We start from the raw sequence: 17,721 nt of genomic DNA, 5'->3' as shown, positions 1-17,721 counted from the left end.
TATGGGGCGATCGTGGCTCAAGGGTTGGCAGTTCGTCTTGTAACCGGAAGGTTGCCGGTTCGAGCCCCGGCTCGGACAGTCTCGGTCGTTGTGTCCTTGGGCAAGACACTTCACCTACCGCCTACTGGTGATGGCCAGAGGGGCCGATGGCGCGATATGGCAGCCTCGCTTCTGTCAGTCTGCCCCAGGGCAGCTGTGGCTACAACTGTAGCTGCCTCCACCAGTGTGTGAGAGTAAATGAATAGTGGCATTGAAACGCGCTTTGGGTGCCTTGAAAAGCGCTATATAAATCCAATCCATTATTATTTTTATTATTAAATTTCATTCCGTCTCCCCTTTAGCATCGCCTGGATATTACCAACCACCATACAAACAGATGTGTGTTCAGGGTGTTCCTGCTTATGCAAATTCAGTCATTTAAAAAAAAAAAAAAAAAAAAAAAAATAGTCGGCCACTCACTTTAGTATTCTGATTTCTGATTTGAAATTTGTGGCCGGAAGGTCATTATTCCTGCTGGACTGTTTTTTGTTTTTGTTTTTTTAAATGCCAGTTTTTGATCACACCTTTCAAAACATAATAACACAGGCTGCTAAAAGCATAAATGCAACTCTAATTCAGAGTCGCTGCAAAATGTGTGGCTCCATTTTAGCCAAAGCAACGCCTCTATCAGACTGTTAAAAAAAAGAAAAAAGGATCAAACTAGAAAATGGTATCCACATAAGCAATATGTGATGAGCACAGAAAGGCTTTTTTGTAAATGCCAGCGCTGTTATCAGCTTTCCTCTCTCTGCACACAGTCAGTAAATCACCTGTTTTTGTGTTCTGGTCAGCTTGGCGATACCTTGCACATTATTCTGTTTGCAATCCTTCAGTGAATCTGGGCCACAATGTGCACTGATGCACATTAACAAAGGCTCCTCTCTGCCGTGTGTACCTTTCTTTCCCGTGGAAGTGAAAAGCAGGAGATAGAGTTACATCTAATGAGAAAAGGACTTCACACCCCATTGGTTTTTCTCGCCACCTGGAATCCAGGCCACCGCCACTAAAACCTCAACGGCAAAATTAGGGTTGAACGGGAAAAGGAAAAGTGCTCCGAGAATAAATATGCACGCTCGTCTGCTTTGTCAACAGCAAATTGACAAATTACCTGCCACTGTTCTGTTTTCACTGCATTCAGGGGATAATTGAACGTTACATGACCCGGACTCCCTTTGCCTAAAAACACATTGAATTTGTTAGCGAGAAAGGGAGGCTGTGATTTCCTGAGGAACAAAATCAGCAAGACAGGAATGATGAACGCTGAAGTAAAAGACCAATTTGGCTGATAAAATGGTAAAGCTTTGCAGTCTGCCTCATGCGTGAAAGTTACTGTCCTGAGCTCAAAGGCACTGGCTCACCTTCACTCCTTTTTTCATTGTGGATTTTCTTCCTTTACTTGGTTAATTGGAAGACAGGCCTGTTTTTTCAAGTTCAAAGGAGGAACTGTTCCTTCATGAGCTCTTTTCCATAAGTAGGAGCTCAGTAAGCTGACATGATTACACAGAGACCCACCTGGACTCATGAAAGCCAGGCAGTCCCAATGGCAGTGAGTCGAAGCTAATTAAAAAGTGTGAAGAGACTTGGGTGGCTTTAATGTTGCTTTAACATATTTGTTACTAAAAATTCATTTATAATATAAGTTCTAAAGCCATACTGTTTTATTTATACCACTGTGAAGAAAGTTAAATGCTGATAAAAGAACAAAGTTACCCTACTTTTACCTTTAAGAACACGGATTGACAAATCAATCCGGTGAACGCCTGGTAGGTCAGTAAAGCTTAGCATGTCGATATTGAGCCAAAGTGCAAAACTCAGCTCATTTAAATGGTCCAGCTTTAGGTGAATGAAGTAAATAGACTTACAGTCTTCCTGTGGAACGTCTTTGAACTTCATGAAGGGTGGTCGTGGCTCAGGAGGTAGAGCTGCTCATCTTCCAGTTGGGAGGTTGGTGGTTCGAACTGGGGGGCCAAAGTATCCCTGTGTGAGTTAATTGGTGTGTGAACGTTAGAACTTAAATGCAGGGGAAGACTGTATAAATACATGGACACAATCAAACAAGCACCAAAGCGCTACGTGAGAAACGGTCCATTTAGATGCTGAATGGTGAATCTCAAGCCACCTGTCATTTCTTTATAGTTTACTAGGAAAATGTGAAATACCTGTACTGATTTATTTATCTAGAAATGGTCAGGTACAAGGACGGGATGGAACATGAGTGAAAAAGCAGCCAATGTCCAAATAAAGACTAAAAGACATAACTTTACACTGACCACTTTACGCAATCAACCTCAATTATCAAAGTAAACAGAAAATAACAAAAAGGCAAGGCTAAAACTAAGACATGAAGGTTCATATTAACCCCAATAAAAGAGCAGAGAAGGCACTGGAACACAAGAGACAGAGGGAGGCAAAGACAGTGAAACACAACATTAGAAGCAAAAGAATCAACAAAAGGAACCAAAATTCAGCAAATACTAGACAAAACCTTTGGACCATGACAGAGATGCCCACCTCCTACAGCTGAATCCATATTTCACTGACAGACGAGAGTGGTTTCAATCATTTCATTTCACTCCGAGTGAAAGTGAATGAGCTCATAGCCACCACATTTATTTTCTCTGCTAATCTCTTTACATAAAGTAAACTGATACAGCAGGTCTCTTTTTCAGTGACATCACCCCTCCCAACAACTGAACTAAAAGGAGAAATGTTGCAGCATTCAGCTAACTGAACACATTTTACACCAGTGTTTACAGGTCATTTTACTCTGAGAAAGAGGGTTTGGTGTGTGGCTGTGCCTGATAAACAGGGAAGGGCTGTCTAATTCAGCCTGCATAAATGACATTTCTGTGCGGCAGATTGCTTGTTGATGGTAAACCATTAAGACAGTGAGTCACTGGCTCACTGGGGATGCTTTTTTAAAGGAAGGCTGATACTGTCAAAGGCAGGCCAACAATCCTGTCTCAGAGAAGAAGATGCTCTTGATAAAACCTGAGAGCTGATGTTTCAAGGTTGTTTGAACTCTGTCTTAATGAGCTGGACGTTTTCCAGTGGGTATTAGCATTTAGATGAAATGTGTGTTAAAGTGGTTTGGATCTTATGGACTGTCGGTGCGTTAGCCACAGCTGATTTTCTGAGAATACATGTTAGTGGATGTACATATTAGGGCTGTAGATTGAGCTTCACTATTATAAACAAATGGTCATCAATTTTTAGTTAATTTCATCTACGTAGTAAAAAGTGTATTCATGAATCAGTATGCAGTCTATTTAAAAAAGAAAACTATTTAATACTTAAAATCAAACTGCCACCCTGCTGTGTGTCTCGTGTGCTGATTTCATATGCTGAACACATTTGTCCTGTGGTTCTTTGCAGCTCTGGTGGTGAGATTTCTGACCAGACGCTTCATCTGGGAGTATGACCCCACACTTGGTAAGACAGCCCAAGAAACGTGTATCCCCTCCTGCTGCTGTTACTGCCATCTCCTGTATCTGCAGAAATTGCACACTGTCAATTTTATGGTTTTATATGAAGTTCTTATAATACATGTAGTCCTTAACTAAGTTGATTATTTAAAGCTATCCCCAGGTGTAAAAAACACACAGCAGATTCCACTAATTTTACAAAACCTAAGCCAGTTACTTGTAGAACCACCTTTAGCAGCAATAACTTGAAGTAATGGTTTTCTGTATGACTTTGTCATACAAGTGTTATATGGCACAGGTGTCTTAAAGTCCCAGCACAGCAATTCAGTCAGTTCAAGGTCTGGTCTTTGATTGGACCATTGCAACACCTTGATTCTTTTCTGCCATGCTACCGCTAATGTGAAATCTTCTGTAACTAGCCTAGCATTACTTTTAGCTTTGTGCCCTCTTTCTGTAAGTTTAGCCAAAAATTGAAAGCAGGAGAAACATCTTGTTCAGGCATTTTTCCTGCATGAACCTCTCTAAAGATGACATAATGAAAATGTGTTTGCTTTTGGCACAGCTAGGGTAATGGCTTTCCCCAGCTAGTTTCCAGCTTTTAATCTAAGGTAAGCTAGCTGCTGCTCATTTTAGTTTTCATAGTTAGCATAGATTCATATTAGTGCTGTTAGCGTTAATCTCATTAAAATAACGTTAATTCCATAACTGCATTAATGCGGCAAATCTTCGTTAGCGAGTTAACGTGGATTGCCCTGCATGTGGGGCTGGACGGCGCTAACGCGTTGACACCCTGCGATGAGAGATTTAACGAGATTAACGCAGACAGCACTAATATATACCAAATCTCCTCATCTAACAGGAAAAAGAGAAAATGGAAATTCTAGGTGCAGGAGTTATATCATGGGCACTATCATGGCCAGCACAGAGCTAGCACTTTAATCTTCTGCACAAATGTTTATCTGGTGAAAACAGAATAAAAGCAATAATTGATTCATTAAAAATTCTGGGATAAAGTGCTGAAACTGCTACAACTCAGCGTAATGTAAAATTGTTGTTGGGGGGTTTCTCTTATCAGTGCATTATATACAGTAGAACTGGCCTTTTCATACTCTGGTTGAACCAGTTCTCTACATTGTAATTATGGGACACAAAGTGCCTCCTCTATAATGTGCTTTTCATTTCCTGGCTGTGCTTGGCAGGTCAGCGCCTCTGGACTGTTCACATGATGCTCCTTCAATAGCCTGCCTGTTCTTAGCAATACATGGTGCAGTACAGTGCAATCACCAACATAAAGCAGACCGCACTCAGGAGCATAATTAATCCATTTTCATATAATAACATAATGATCACAGTCATTATAAGATAAGATAGAACTTTATTAATCCCTCGGGTGGGTTCCTCTGGGAAATTCGATTTCCAAAAAAGCACAGCAACGACCGAAGTTACAGAGTTATACACACACACACACACATATATATAAATACAGAGACAATATAAATAAAATATACGAAGGGGATAAATAGAATAAATAGGAATAAAAATAAAAATAAATATGGCCTCTGTGTGACATCTCAACATATGCCTGTGAGACTGCTGAGATATGTTCAGGTGCTAGACCAACAAAGAGGAAACACTTTAAAGCGATATGATTCTGGATTTCTTTTACATTTAGCCTACGTGGCATTTAGATCATACTCAGCTGCCACCCATCCACATCTTACTACTTTTTTACAGTATAATGTATTGCCACTGTGCCAGCTTCATATTACACGTCTGCTGTTTAAACTCAAAGTAGGGAATGTGGTAGAAATCAGGAAAAGAGCAATAACTGCTTCCTTGGTTACAACAAGAGGTTACGTCACAACCCCTTGAGGTCTGTAATGGAAATAACAGCACCGCTGGAGGGTGTCTGTGACCAATCAGACTGCCTGGATGAAATTACCCTCAAAGTGCTCAAAACATCATTAAAACACTATTATGAGCAGATCGCACAGGTAGGGGGTTTGCATGCTGGAGAATTACTGCCGCAGTGGGGGCTGCACTCCATCTATCTCAGTATGCCTTCCAGTAGCTATTGCTCACCATTCATCTCCATTTATTATCTACCTATTTATCTGGATCAGGTTTACAAACAAGCTCAGATCTTATTCCCTGCAGTGAATTGTCCCTTTTCAGCCTAGATGTACGAAACAGCCCAAGCAGAGCTATCTTGTGCATCTTCAAAGGCAGATTTTATTTCAGGGGACAGTAGATTTACTGTGACTGCAAAAAATTCAGGCTTAGCGAAGACAATTTTCTGCAGGATAGAAATGCAGAAATGCAAAGCAGGAGATGAAGCATCGCTGAATATGTTTCCAAACCAACTTCATTCTAAGCCAAAGACTAGAAAATATGGTGAAGCATGTCTTCCCTTTGGCTTCACCTGCACAAGTGCCGAGGTAGGTCTCCCCTGCAGAATTGGTTTTCCCTTCGTGGGGAGCAGCGCTGGGCTCTTCAAATCACGGACAAACAGTATCCCACAGTTGTTTATGTTTTTAAACCCATTTTGCACAGAGAGGCATTTTTTGAAAAATGCATTGATGGCAATGTTGAATATTATTACATATACAGTAAAATAATCACATCGTGACGCCTCTGCCTTTCTAAATGGAGGGACGGTAAATGCATGTGTATATGTAAGCGTGTAAAACCTGCAGATAGTCAGATTAACAGTATTTTGTCTCTATCTGCCATTCTGCAATTCATCTCATGTAAACAATAACGTGGCGCACAGCGTGACGTGAAAAAAGGCACCTACCTTTGACGTTGCGTGACGAACTCTGTATTCTTCGTCCACACGTAAACGGGAAAAGGAGTTTTAAAATATCTCCGTTTTTAGTGATTTGAAACGCCGTTTACATGTGGACGAAACGGCTGCATGTCCAAAAATACCCCTGTAGGCGTGGACGTAGAGTAATAGAGTTAGTAGTTTACATTCTTTCTACCTGTAATTTATTGCAGGTTACTTGTATTTTCCTAATTGTTTACTAAATGCTTGAGGTGTGAAAGGAACCGCAATGGAGCAAAATATGGGTGTGTGTGGTTGGAGGATGCGTGCGTGCGTGCGTGAGAAGGGGGGGCGCGAACATTTTCTTGTAAAACAAAGGGGGGCCTAGCAAAAAAAGTCTGGGAACCACTGCTTAACACATTAAATTCATATTCTCAGAATCATGTAAATATACGAACATGTGGGCATCTCCAGATATGATCAGTACTTGAATGAAGAATGAGTGTGCTTGTGTGCACACACACACACACACACACACACACACACACACACACACACACACACACACACACACACACACAGTTGTTGTGTTCGTGCTGGATATGATGTGATGTGACGGAGGAAGCATACATCTGACTGTGAAACTGCACACTCATTAGCTAAAAGACTAAACTAAGGTCCAAAAGGGCTAATTTTATGAATTAATACTTTTTCAGCTCTTAACTTAGCCCATCGTCTGTGTCAGCATGCTTGTAGTGGGGAAAAACAACAACAAAAAAAAAAAAAAACTGTGAGTTCTGATAACTAAGAAAGAAAGCACTTTTTGCATTCGCTGCATTTTTTAGCTTTTACATATAAAAGCCTGCACATCCAAAGAAAGAAAATGTGTGGCAAGAATTTAATCTCTTTTTTTTCCATCTCTAGTTAAGGAACCAATCATTGAAGAGAATTAAAAGATGCAAAAACAGGAGTAAAAAAAAAAAAAAAAAACAAAACCAAAAAACGTGCAGATCTCTGTATGTTTAAATTCTCGGCTGGTAGCAACAGAGACTGAGTTTGCAGAAACACTACATGGCTCTCATTTCCAGCAGCACAATGGGAACCAACAACACTTCAGACTGCACATGGCCACAATATTGCAAAAGTTATTTCTGTCTCTGCACACCGTCTGGTTACAGATTCTAATCTCCTTTGGCTCACAGAAATTAATTGTGTGCTACCGCGACTGTGGTTTGGCATGACAACAGCAGCTCTGCTTTATATTATATCACACGGCTTTTTTGCTTGCTCATGCTCTGCACCATTTTCTCTGGTTTGTTGGAGCAATTTATGGAAGCGCACACTGACAGAGTTCATCAACAAACTGGATGGTTTTCACTGTCGACACTGAGACTTTTTTTCCCTGCCTGATCCCAAAACAGCGTAAAGCAGCTGTTTGCACTGTCATTTTTGTTTCTTCCCAAGACCCTTACAAAGGATGGTGAGCCTGCTTAAATCATACCACCAGCACTGCCTCCTGCCAGTGCTTTTATCAACAGATACACTGGGGTGTGGACGTGGACAGATTGGGAGCTGACAGGGAGCTGGCTCCTGAAATAGGCTGTCCCACGAGGCACAGCGTGACTCTGGTTCTCCTTAAGGAGGCTCCTTGTGAATGCAGCCAAACAGCTGCATCAGTTGCTTCCTCCTCTGGCTCCCTGTGACATTTCATTTACATCACACAACACAATTTATCCCCCCCGGAGAGGTGAGCACACCTGGCACACAGCAGAGGGGGCCTTGCAGGACCTGTCATTTTAAACTCTCTCGTGAGATAGAATCTGAACATCAGTCTGACAGGTCCTCTCCATCGCTTCTTGGCTTGGGTTTTTAAAGTAATAAGACCTAATCTTTTTTTAGTCAGAATAAAACATTTGAAATACAGCATTTAATTCGATTGAAGTGATACTTTAGAACTTATCTTCAAAGCTTTTCTTTTAATACGTACTATGAAAGTTCTTTTCATTGGTATCAAATGTGTAGTGCTTTAGGTTCATAGAAAACAGTCTTATGTAGTTAAAACCAAAACATAAATAAATCAAACACCTTAACCTTTTCAATGGGCCCCTTTTGGTGTGTTTTTGACAAACGTCCAGTGCAGTTGTGTAGATCACTCCCTGGAAATCGCACTACTGACACCGACACATTGCCAAATTCTAAAACTTAACTTTCATTTTGTGGAAGTGGCTGGACTTCCAGGGTATGTTGGCTGGTGACTGAAGGGTGTTTCTCTTACTTTTTTAAATGCATTGTATACTTGGACACAGTGGCAATAGAAGCAGATTTCTGCTTTATTAGTCTGAATTCACAGTGTACAGTGAAAGAGGAAAAAAAACTATGACTAAAACTACGCTCCTGGTTGTGATCCTGACCTGTCATGGTCCATAAAGACCTTGGAAGTTTGAGGACTGTAGTGAAATTAAAGCCGGCACAGAGCTCCAGGAATAATCTAAAAATAACTCCCTGCTGAAAGCAGTCCAGGGATGCACACGAAGATGATCTTGAATGAGAGACTGGACAGATTTTTTTATGTTTATGGGACGATTCCCAGAACTTTTACAACTATCATGCCAGAAGAATCAGTAAATATATAAACAGAAGCACAATCGGACTTTGTAGTGTTACAAACTGTTACACAGTTTAGCTGGTTTGAAGTTCATTCCTTCCAGTGTGGGCGCAGCTTTCGTTCCTGTGTGTCATGTTAGCGTGTTCCTCGTGTTTGTCTAGTCTGAAAGGTTCAAACACTCAGTAACAAAATTCTGCAATGGCTTAAATAAAATGCACACTGCATTTTTATGACGTTTGGGAGCAACAAACAAAATAACATTTCAAATTATGTCTAAAGATGAACTGCACAGTCTTTGTGACTGGCACATGGAGTACTTGCTCATTTTAGACATTGGGACAAATGAGTCAGGAATCCTGGACCTCTGTGTACATGATAGCAGAGGTAAGAGATTTTTTGTGAAATCACTCAGAATGCTAGAAGAAAGCATCGGTTTAAGCCCTGTCATGGAAAATGTCATACGATGGAAAATCCCGGCAGTTTGCCTGCACAAAAAAGGTTTCAGGGAGCCTCGATCCTGCCTGCGAGGTGTTTACAGATGGGATTTTATGACAGCGAAGGGGGGCGGGCAGATAACCTGCTCTCTGACTGAGGTCAAATGAAAGGTCACAGTCACAGTTCACACCTGTGCCGGCAATACAGAGCTCTCATCCTGTTTTTCAAATCACAGAGAGGCGAAGCTCAGACTGTTTTCAGGTCATTGCAAGAGTCAAACTTCACCCTGCAACCAGGAGAGTCTGACAGCATGCTGGGAAAAACCTGTCCCCAAAATGTAAGCAGAAGAGAAAGAGTGTTCTCTCTTCAAGCTACCCAGCATCTGTCTGAACCAGGCAAAAAGCAGTTGTTTTGACCTAAAAATGATGCTCTCCCATCTCAGGCATGAACATGTTTAATACATGGTTCCTCAAAAACAAATGTGGTGCCAATGACAACTAGCTAATGTCTCTAAAGGGAAGCTGTAAACCCAAATGCCTTTGCTCTGACTGTGTCAAACAGGGGGGATTGCACTGCCTGCCTGGCTTTTATCATCAGCAAACAGAGGGTCAAAGTGTAAAGAGGTTTATGACCTGAAAGGACTAGAACTAGAAAATGACCCCATGGTAACTAATAAACAACCCACTGTTGCAGATGAGCTACAGTTGCAGTCATTTTAAGGGTGGAGATTCTGTTTAATTCAATTTTATTTATATAGCACAACACAACAGCAGTCGCCACGAGGCGCTTTACTTTTTTTATTTTATTTTTCAGCAAAAAACATAAGCTTAATCCTTTCTGGCTCCTTAATTGCCAGAAAGGCTAATATGTATTTAGATGTAAATGCGTTAATAACGTCTGTTTAAACACTTTTCAATAACTATTTTCATGTTACCTTGAAATAAAACATCTCCCTCTGCTGTTGCTGCAGCTTACTGCAACTTCTACACGTGTGTACAAAATGTGCACGGAGTACCGGTGTCTGTTACATGCAACTTTGCACCTTAACCAGATGCTTTTGGTAGCCATCAACAAGCTTCACATCATTAAAGATGCATGCATTCCACCCTGGGGAAAAAACAGTCCCAAAAAAAGCATTAAAAGCCTAAAATTCCCATGACAGTCATCATGCACATGAAGAGTGTATATTAACGTCTGATCACAACCATATATTACTAGCTGGCTAGTAGCATGTAATCATGTTCGTCATTCTGACTGGCTTTTTGTGATGCCCACACTTCTAAAACATTTGCAGTGAAGTCTAAGGAGCTTGAAAAGAAAAGCGTCTGGACTTCTTCAAGCTGCTTGAAGACGTTTCAACTCTCATTCAAGCAGCTTCTTCAGTTCTACAGTCAAATGTGGAGAGTCCCAGATTTAAGCCCTGTGAGAGTGTCCCCCCCAAAAGGGACATGGACCCCCTATTGATCCTCTACCTAATCACACGAGCCAAGGTGTGAAAACGGGTGTAGGTCACAACCAGCCAAGGTTCCTGGTGAGCTCACTGAGAAGCCTAGCCCCACCCTATCATGTGATTTCCTGAGGTCAGATGGCCCAGGATGTAAGTGGGCGTTAAGGTGTCTGGGAAAGGCTCTCAAAACTGGATTATAGATGGCAGACAGTTGGTGTCGTAAGCCCCGCCTCTGTTCAAAGATGGTCGCTCACAGTAGACATAGATGGCGTCTTTCACTCCTCTTTCAAACCATCTGTCCAAAATGGGAACATTTTGGCTGAGAACTTTCACAGACATTTGCAGTACATGTTTGTTTTTTTGTCACATTATGTTTTTATAACTAGCATGAGAGTTTGGAGCCGTCACTTTGAAAGGTATCTGCTATGTGTTTCTGATGTGTTGCGCGTTGTTTTAAGAAGGCTACAGTGATGCAGTAAACTGCGTCAGTCCTGCAAGTTTCCTGAAACTTCTCACCAGCAGCCCTGTCACCAACATATTTTAGATAAAATTACAGCTTAGATAAGATGCAGGGTTTTAGTGTGAGTAAGCTTCTTGCAAACAGTAATCATCACTTTTATGTGTCATCGTCTGAATATTCAAAAGAGTTCCACTCCCATGTTAGGAAGTGTCAGTTTTCCAGTAATGACTCACTTTAGTTCTTTTTTTGAATGCTGCATAAAATATTTCCTCACATTTTTTGCCTTGCAGAATCAACATATCGTCATCAAGCCAATATCGACGATGAGGCTGTCACCATGGAGATTCTCGACACTGCAGGCCAGGTGAGACAATTTGTCAGGTAACTTTTTTCAGTAGTTTATCGCCTATGTTGCTGTTTTTGATTACACTGGGTAGTCTCTGGGTGGTAGTGAGATCAAACATTTCATGGCATTTCTTTAGATGTTTGCACAGTTGCAGAGGCCCAGAAACAAGTTGGCAACCTCTCGGCAACTTCCGGTCACAAGGGAAAACTACTCTGGAGTGGTTCTGGAGGTTGCTGGCTGTCGTAGGGTGAAATAAGTTGCCAACAGGGTGCTAAACTAGTTATTGCCTTGCTCGCTAGCAGCCACCTGTAGTTTGTTTGGAAGACACCAGCTTGTCTTGAAACACTCCCCAACTAAGTATGAACTGGAAACACAGAAGGTACACCTCCAAAGTAAAGGTTTTGCCTTATCGCTGAAACCAACAACTTTCAAAAGATGCAACTTTTACTTTGGAGAAGTGTTTGCAACTTCAAGAAACCAGTCATGGGATACACATTTTTCTCTGAGTGTGACAGGTGTTTGGCTGGGCCTTTAGCAACTGATTTCAAAGACACTCAACCTCTGGAAATCACTTACCTACTGGTTGGGCGATACACATTTTTCTTAGGACAGATGTTTGCTGGGAGTCTCCAACCAGTCTCTAGGCCAGGGGTAGGCAACTCCAGGCCTCAAGTGCCGGTGATCCATGATCCATCACAGCTGATTTAAAGGGCTAAATGACTCCTCAGCATTTCTTGAAGTTCTCCAGAGGCCTGGTAATGAACTAATCATTTGATTCAGGTGTGTTAACCCAGGGTGCGATCTAAAACCTGCAGGACACCGGCACTCGAGGCCTGGAGTTGGGGACCCCTGCTCTAGGCCTTTGAGACTGTGACAAAGCCTTTATAACAAAACAAGCATTTATCCACTTTATGAATCATCTTCAGTCCTTATGCCAACTAACTGTCTGTAAAAAATAAAAAAAAATAACAAGTCTTTCTGCATCATTCATTTTCACAGTTGTTTCTTTGTGCCAAAAGTAGGTGTACAGCCCACTGTCTATGTCGACTGAAAAAGTGTTTGTCAAGTGTTTTTCAACTCTGAAATGTACTTTAATTAAATATGAATGTGAATGTGACTGAAATAGATGGAAAAGACATCATTCAGTTAACTTGTCCTCTGATTATTCAGGTGTTTTGAAGAATTGTTTGGCTGGATGTGAGAGTGGATGGCACTTAAAGATGTTAATTTCCTGGAGTATAATAGAAGTATTGCCAGGTTTGACCATGAGCGAGAGCTTGCGTAAGTCCTTGGGCTGAAGATAAATATGCTGCACTGCTGCGTAGGTGTTCTGCTGGCGGCTGATTTCCCCTGCGACACTTTAGCCAAGCCATCTCTCTCTCTTGCTCTCATTACAATGTAGTCTATTTTCAGCTGGCATTAGGATGAGGTCTGAATGTTTCCAGACACGACTTCAGTGAATGTCAGACCTCTCACGGCTATGATTGTATCAAAGCATTGTGCTAACTCTTGTAATTTATGGAGGTGGAGTCTTAAGTTCAGAAGGCGGCCAGGTTCACAAACGTCAGACTCATCTGTCCTCTGGAGGAGGAATGCAGTATTTTCAAGTCGTTTTCTGGCATCTGGTACAAGAAAATTACATAATCAAAAAACTTCCTTCCAACAAAATCATTCCTTAATGTTTAAAATGGGTTAGAAAGAAATTATTATTATTTATTTAGCATATTTGGATGTGTGTGTGTGTGTGTGTGTGTGTGTGTGTGTGTGTGTGTGTGTGTGTGTGTGTGTGTGTGTGTGTGTGTGTGTGTATATATATATATATATATATATATATATATAGTAAATGTGCCTTTTTAAAATGAATATTCATTAAATATATCTAATGTTTTCAGCACCATACTGTATCAGATATATATTGTTTGTATATTATGCACATGCAAAACATTTCCCCCCCCCCATTCAGGTTCCTAATATTCTATTTTTGAAAAATGTGGCCACTCTTCGATAAATTGTTCAGCTTCCTCTGTCGGTAACTGTGAGATCAGAGCCTTTGGGCCTCCATCTAGTCCAAGCAGGTGTTTTCTGATCGGTCATGGATGATTCTGCAGCCACATGATCAAATTAAGAGCACATGCTCGAGTGTTTGCATTACACAGATGGCTGCAGAATTCAATGTAGGGCTTAAGAGGGTGTGGCAGAGTGCAAAGATAATGTTAGGAACTAAACATGATTCTTAGATCAGAAAGGACTACACGTCTTTTTATGTTTAAACACAAAAAGAGCTAAAAATGTATATGCATATTAAAGAAGCTGACTGCAGCCTGTTCTGTTTAAATAATATTTGAGTCAAAAATATTAAATGAAAAGTTTTCTTGGTGGGAAAATTAGAGAGAAACTACATTATCAACATAAATCTACAAACAGGAAAATGCTAATATGACTTTTACAGCTTCACTGGACCCAAAGGTAAAGGCAGCACATCTGAAATTCCCCAGCTGCTCCGTCTGTTATTTTTACCTGAGATTTTCTTTGGTTGGTGTTTTATGATAATTTTACAGTAAAAAAAACAAAACAAAAACAAAAAGCTACAGTTGTTTAGCTTAATTTAGGAACTGGAAACAGGAACTGCTAACATGGATTTGTTCAGCAAAGTCTCTACAGACTTAAAGCTTCACACATAAAATAGATATGAATCATTATTACATCATCATTTTATTTAAAAACATGGGAAAATCTGTAAAACTCTAAATCAGCTTCAGCACCATGTGTCTTGTCTTCTTCTCAGGAGGACATCCAGCAGAGGGAGGGTCACATGCGTTGGGGTGACGGCTTTGTCCTTGTGTATGACATCACGGATCGGGGAAGCTTTGAGGAGGTGGGGCCGCTCCGAAGCCTCCTAGAGGAGGTGAAGAAACCGAAGAACGTTCCTCTGGTTCTGGTGGGCAACAAGTCTGACCTGGACCACGTCCGGCAAGTCGGTACAGAGGAAGGAGAGCGGCTGGCAGCCGAAATGGCGTGTGCCTTCTACGAATGCTCTGCCTGTGCCGACGAGGGCGGCGCTGTGGCCGAGGCGTTCCACGAGCTCTGCAGAGAGGTGAGACGCCGCAAAGCTGTTCAGGGAAAAGCCAGACGCCGCAGCTCCACCACTCATGTCAAACAGGCCATCAACAAGATGCTGACCAAGATCAGCAGCTAGGGAAGAGCCATGCTACCGCCTGATGACAGGAACAAAAATTGCTTTTCTCGCTCAAATGTTTTGGACCATCAGTGGACGATGACTGATTTAAGTGTGAAATGTGTTCTTCTGTTATTCTCTAATTGTTATTCGATGAAAAAAAATAAAATCCAAGTGCACTGTCTTTTCAGGCTGTAAGAGACAACGAATGACACTTGGCTTGGGAGCCATAAAAGATGATTTCTCATTAATAAAAAACTGAAATGCTTTTGGATTGAGATGACAGACATTGATGAGTCATGTCGACTAGCTAAGACAGGAGTGGGCAATCTCAGTCCACGAGGGCCGGTGTCCCTGCAGGTTTTAGATCTCACCTTGGGTCAACACACCTGAATCACATGATTAGTTCGTTACCAGGAGAACTTCAGGACATGTTGAGGAGCTAATTTAGCCATTTAAATCAGCTGTGTTGGTTCGAGGACACATCTAAAACCTGCAGGGACACCGGCCCTCGAGGACTGAGATTGCCCACCCCTGAGCTAAGATCACAAAGGATCAGGAACATGGCAAGGTTCTTAATTTTTTTCTTTTATTCTTTCATCAAACAAACTGACATATTAAACAAACCAGAGAGTATCCAGAAAATGATTCATGCACGCTCTCCTATTTAACATGCAGGGAATCCAAAACTTTGACATTGCACAGTAAGATTTAGAGTTTCCTGTTTCTATCTCATGTGCAGGGGGCTGTTGTACTATTCTGTCAGCAGCAGTCAAAGAACTTCAGGAGCAGAGGACTCCTTTTAGATAAACGTAGATCTACTGTGTTTCACTCATTTTGGTTCCAGACAGATCTACAAAGCTGTCCGTCTCTGTCTTGCAAGCAATCCTTACGATCAAGTCTACGATGTTCCTTTGACATTAGCTGTCAGGGTGTGTGCGTTTGTCCAGGACTCATGAACTGAACATTTTTCCCCTCAAGGAACCCAAAGCACCGCAGGTTTGGAACGTCTTAAAGCTAATATGCATACAATATCTGTTGTTTTCTCTAAATCAGGGGTGTCCAACTCCAGGTCTCAAGGGCCGGTATCCTGCAGGTTTTAGCTCTCACTCTGGCTCAACACACCTGAATCAAATGATTAGTTCATTACCAGGCTTCTGGAGAACTTCAAGACATGTTGAGGAGGTCATTTAGCCATTTAAATCAGCTGTGTTGGATCAAGGACACATCTTAGGACACCGGCCCTCGAGGCCTGGAGTTGGACACCCCTGCTCTAAACAAAAGGAAGCACCATCACATACTTGGGATGTTCTTCATGGCGATAATGTTAATACTGTAAACTACAGCATGTTCAACAGAATATATAGCCTTAAGCACTGCTGTGTCTTAGGTGTGTACAGAACCAAGAGTCATCTATAATAGAATATACTGTAATTGTAGAAATGTGATATCTATGTGAACTTCTCTGATGAAACTAATCAGCTGTGCACTTACAATAAAAGACTGACATATCACACCAGTTTTTCCTGTTGGTCATAATTGATGCAAACGTCCTCAGTGGCTGCAGAAAATTTAAGAGAAGCACTTAAACAGTTTCAAATAATCATCACTGATTGGTACAGATGCTTCCAAGCAGATCATTAAAAGTCAGGATGCACACCATCAAATGTCACATTTACATATTAGTCTCCAAACACAAAATGCTGCTTTTATTTGTTAAAATTATGAAATATTCAAATGATGAAAGCCTGTATCAGCTGCGATCAAAGGGGATGGAGACATTGCTGATAGCTGACATTCGTATAAGTTCAAATCTAATCGTTAACATAACCATGGATTTTCAAATTAAAAGATGTGAATACGTCCAGTTCCAGTAGTTTTCCACAGTGTCTCTCTTTCATTAGAAGAAACCTTAATGATGTAACGCTCCACCACAGCTCTTACTTTGGTGCTGTACTGCAGACTCTGGTAATGTCTCGACTTAGAGAAAAGGCTGTAAAACCGATGTTGATTAAGTCTACTGGCTCACATGAACCACAGTGGCTTTGTGTCCAACAACGATGGTTACCTCAAGTGCAATTTTTACACTTTAAAAAAAGAGTCAGTTTCTTCTCTTTGGCAAACCAGTTCTGGTTCACAGAACCAGATTCCAGCATCACTGCAACTGGGCAACAAAGCCTGACCCGTTTAAACTCAGTGTCTCAGCTTGGATTAGCATGCTTTTAATGCACCATCCTCATATGTATTTCTTCGTGTAGTACATGAATTTACAGGCAAGGTCCTGGCTCCTAGCTAACAGCTAGCTAGCTAGAACTAACATTATTGGCAGTTCTTGTTGGAGACAAAGTATCTGAATTTCAGGAGCAGGACCACGCCTCCAAACACACTCCTTCCGGTTCTTATCTATATATGTTCCCCCAGTTCTACAATCTGTTTGTTCTTGTTTACGTGCCCCACCCTCCCTACCCTTTTCAATTCTTTAACTTCTGTTTAGTGCATGGGGATCTGCCAGGTCCCGGAGCCGCCGCCAGTCCCCTTTCAGGCCTTCCCCAAACCGCAGCTCAATTCATGTCCAAGCCGTTCACCTTTATCTACTAAAATGCTGTCAAACCTAAAATGAGGACGTGGGCCAAGTGAGTGAACTAGCTATATACACCTTCAACAGGCTGTACATTGTTTGGTGTACACTTCCATTGTTGTATGTAGCCAAGATGGCAGTCGCTGAGTAATAAGGTGTTTCATGGGTAACATTTTAACCTTTTCTGTTTTTTGCACACCATCTGATACTTGCAAATTATCCATAGTAATGCTTAATTTTACCCACCACACATGCAATCTAAGCATCAGGTATAAAATTTGAGAACTGCCGCTTTTGCTGTAAACCTCTGGCTTACCAGTCAAATAGCAGTTTTCATTCATTTCTTTTCAGGTTTGACATTTTGGATATAAAATATAATTTCTTTTTGTACTATTAGACATTTACTGTAATAATTTTAATTTATCTTATTAGACTTGGGTGGAA

The 17,721-nt window shown here is 41.3% G+C and overlaps 1 protein-coding gene across 2 annotated transcripts in view; it reads left to right on the top strand.

Annotated features, from left to right (window-relative positions):
• The window catches only part of rerg (RAS-like, estrogen-regulated, growth inhibitor), a 50,713-nt gene extending 34,498 nt beyond the window's left edge, over positions 1-16,215 (top strand). For both annotated transcript variants that reach the window (XM_004553858.4, XM_004553859.4), the window contains exons 3-5: positions 3,415-3,471; positions 11,469-11,542; positions 14,310-16,215. In XM_004553858.4, coding sequence (XP_004553915.1) covers positions 3,415-3,471; positions 11,469-11,542; positions 14,310-14,720 — 542 coding nt within the window. In that variant the 3' untranslated portion in view covers positions 14,721-16,215. The remainder of the gene's footprint in view (positions 1-3,414; positions 3,472-11,468; positions 11,543-14,309) is intronic.
• The last annotated feature ends 1,506 nt before the right edge of the window (positions 16,216-17,721 follow it).

Source organism: Maylandia zebra, linkage group LG17, assembly GCF_041146795.1.
Source record: "Maylandia zebra isolate NMK-2024a linkage group LG17, Mzebra_GT3a, whole genome shotgun sequence".
Classification (NCBI taxonomy): domain Eukaryota; kingdom Metazoa; phylum Chordata; class Actinopteri; order Cichliformes; family Cichlidae; genus Maylandia; species Maylandia zebra.
The sequence above is the reverse complement of the archived record's forward strand: the minus strand, read 5'-3'. Positions and strand labels throughout refer to the sequence as shown.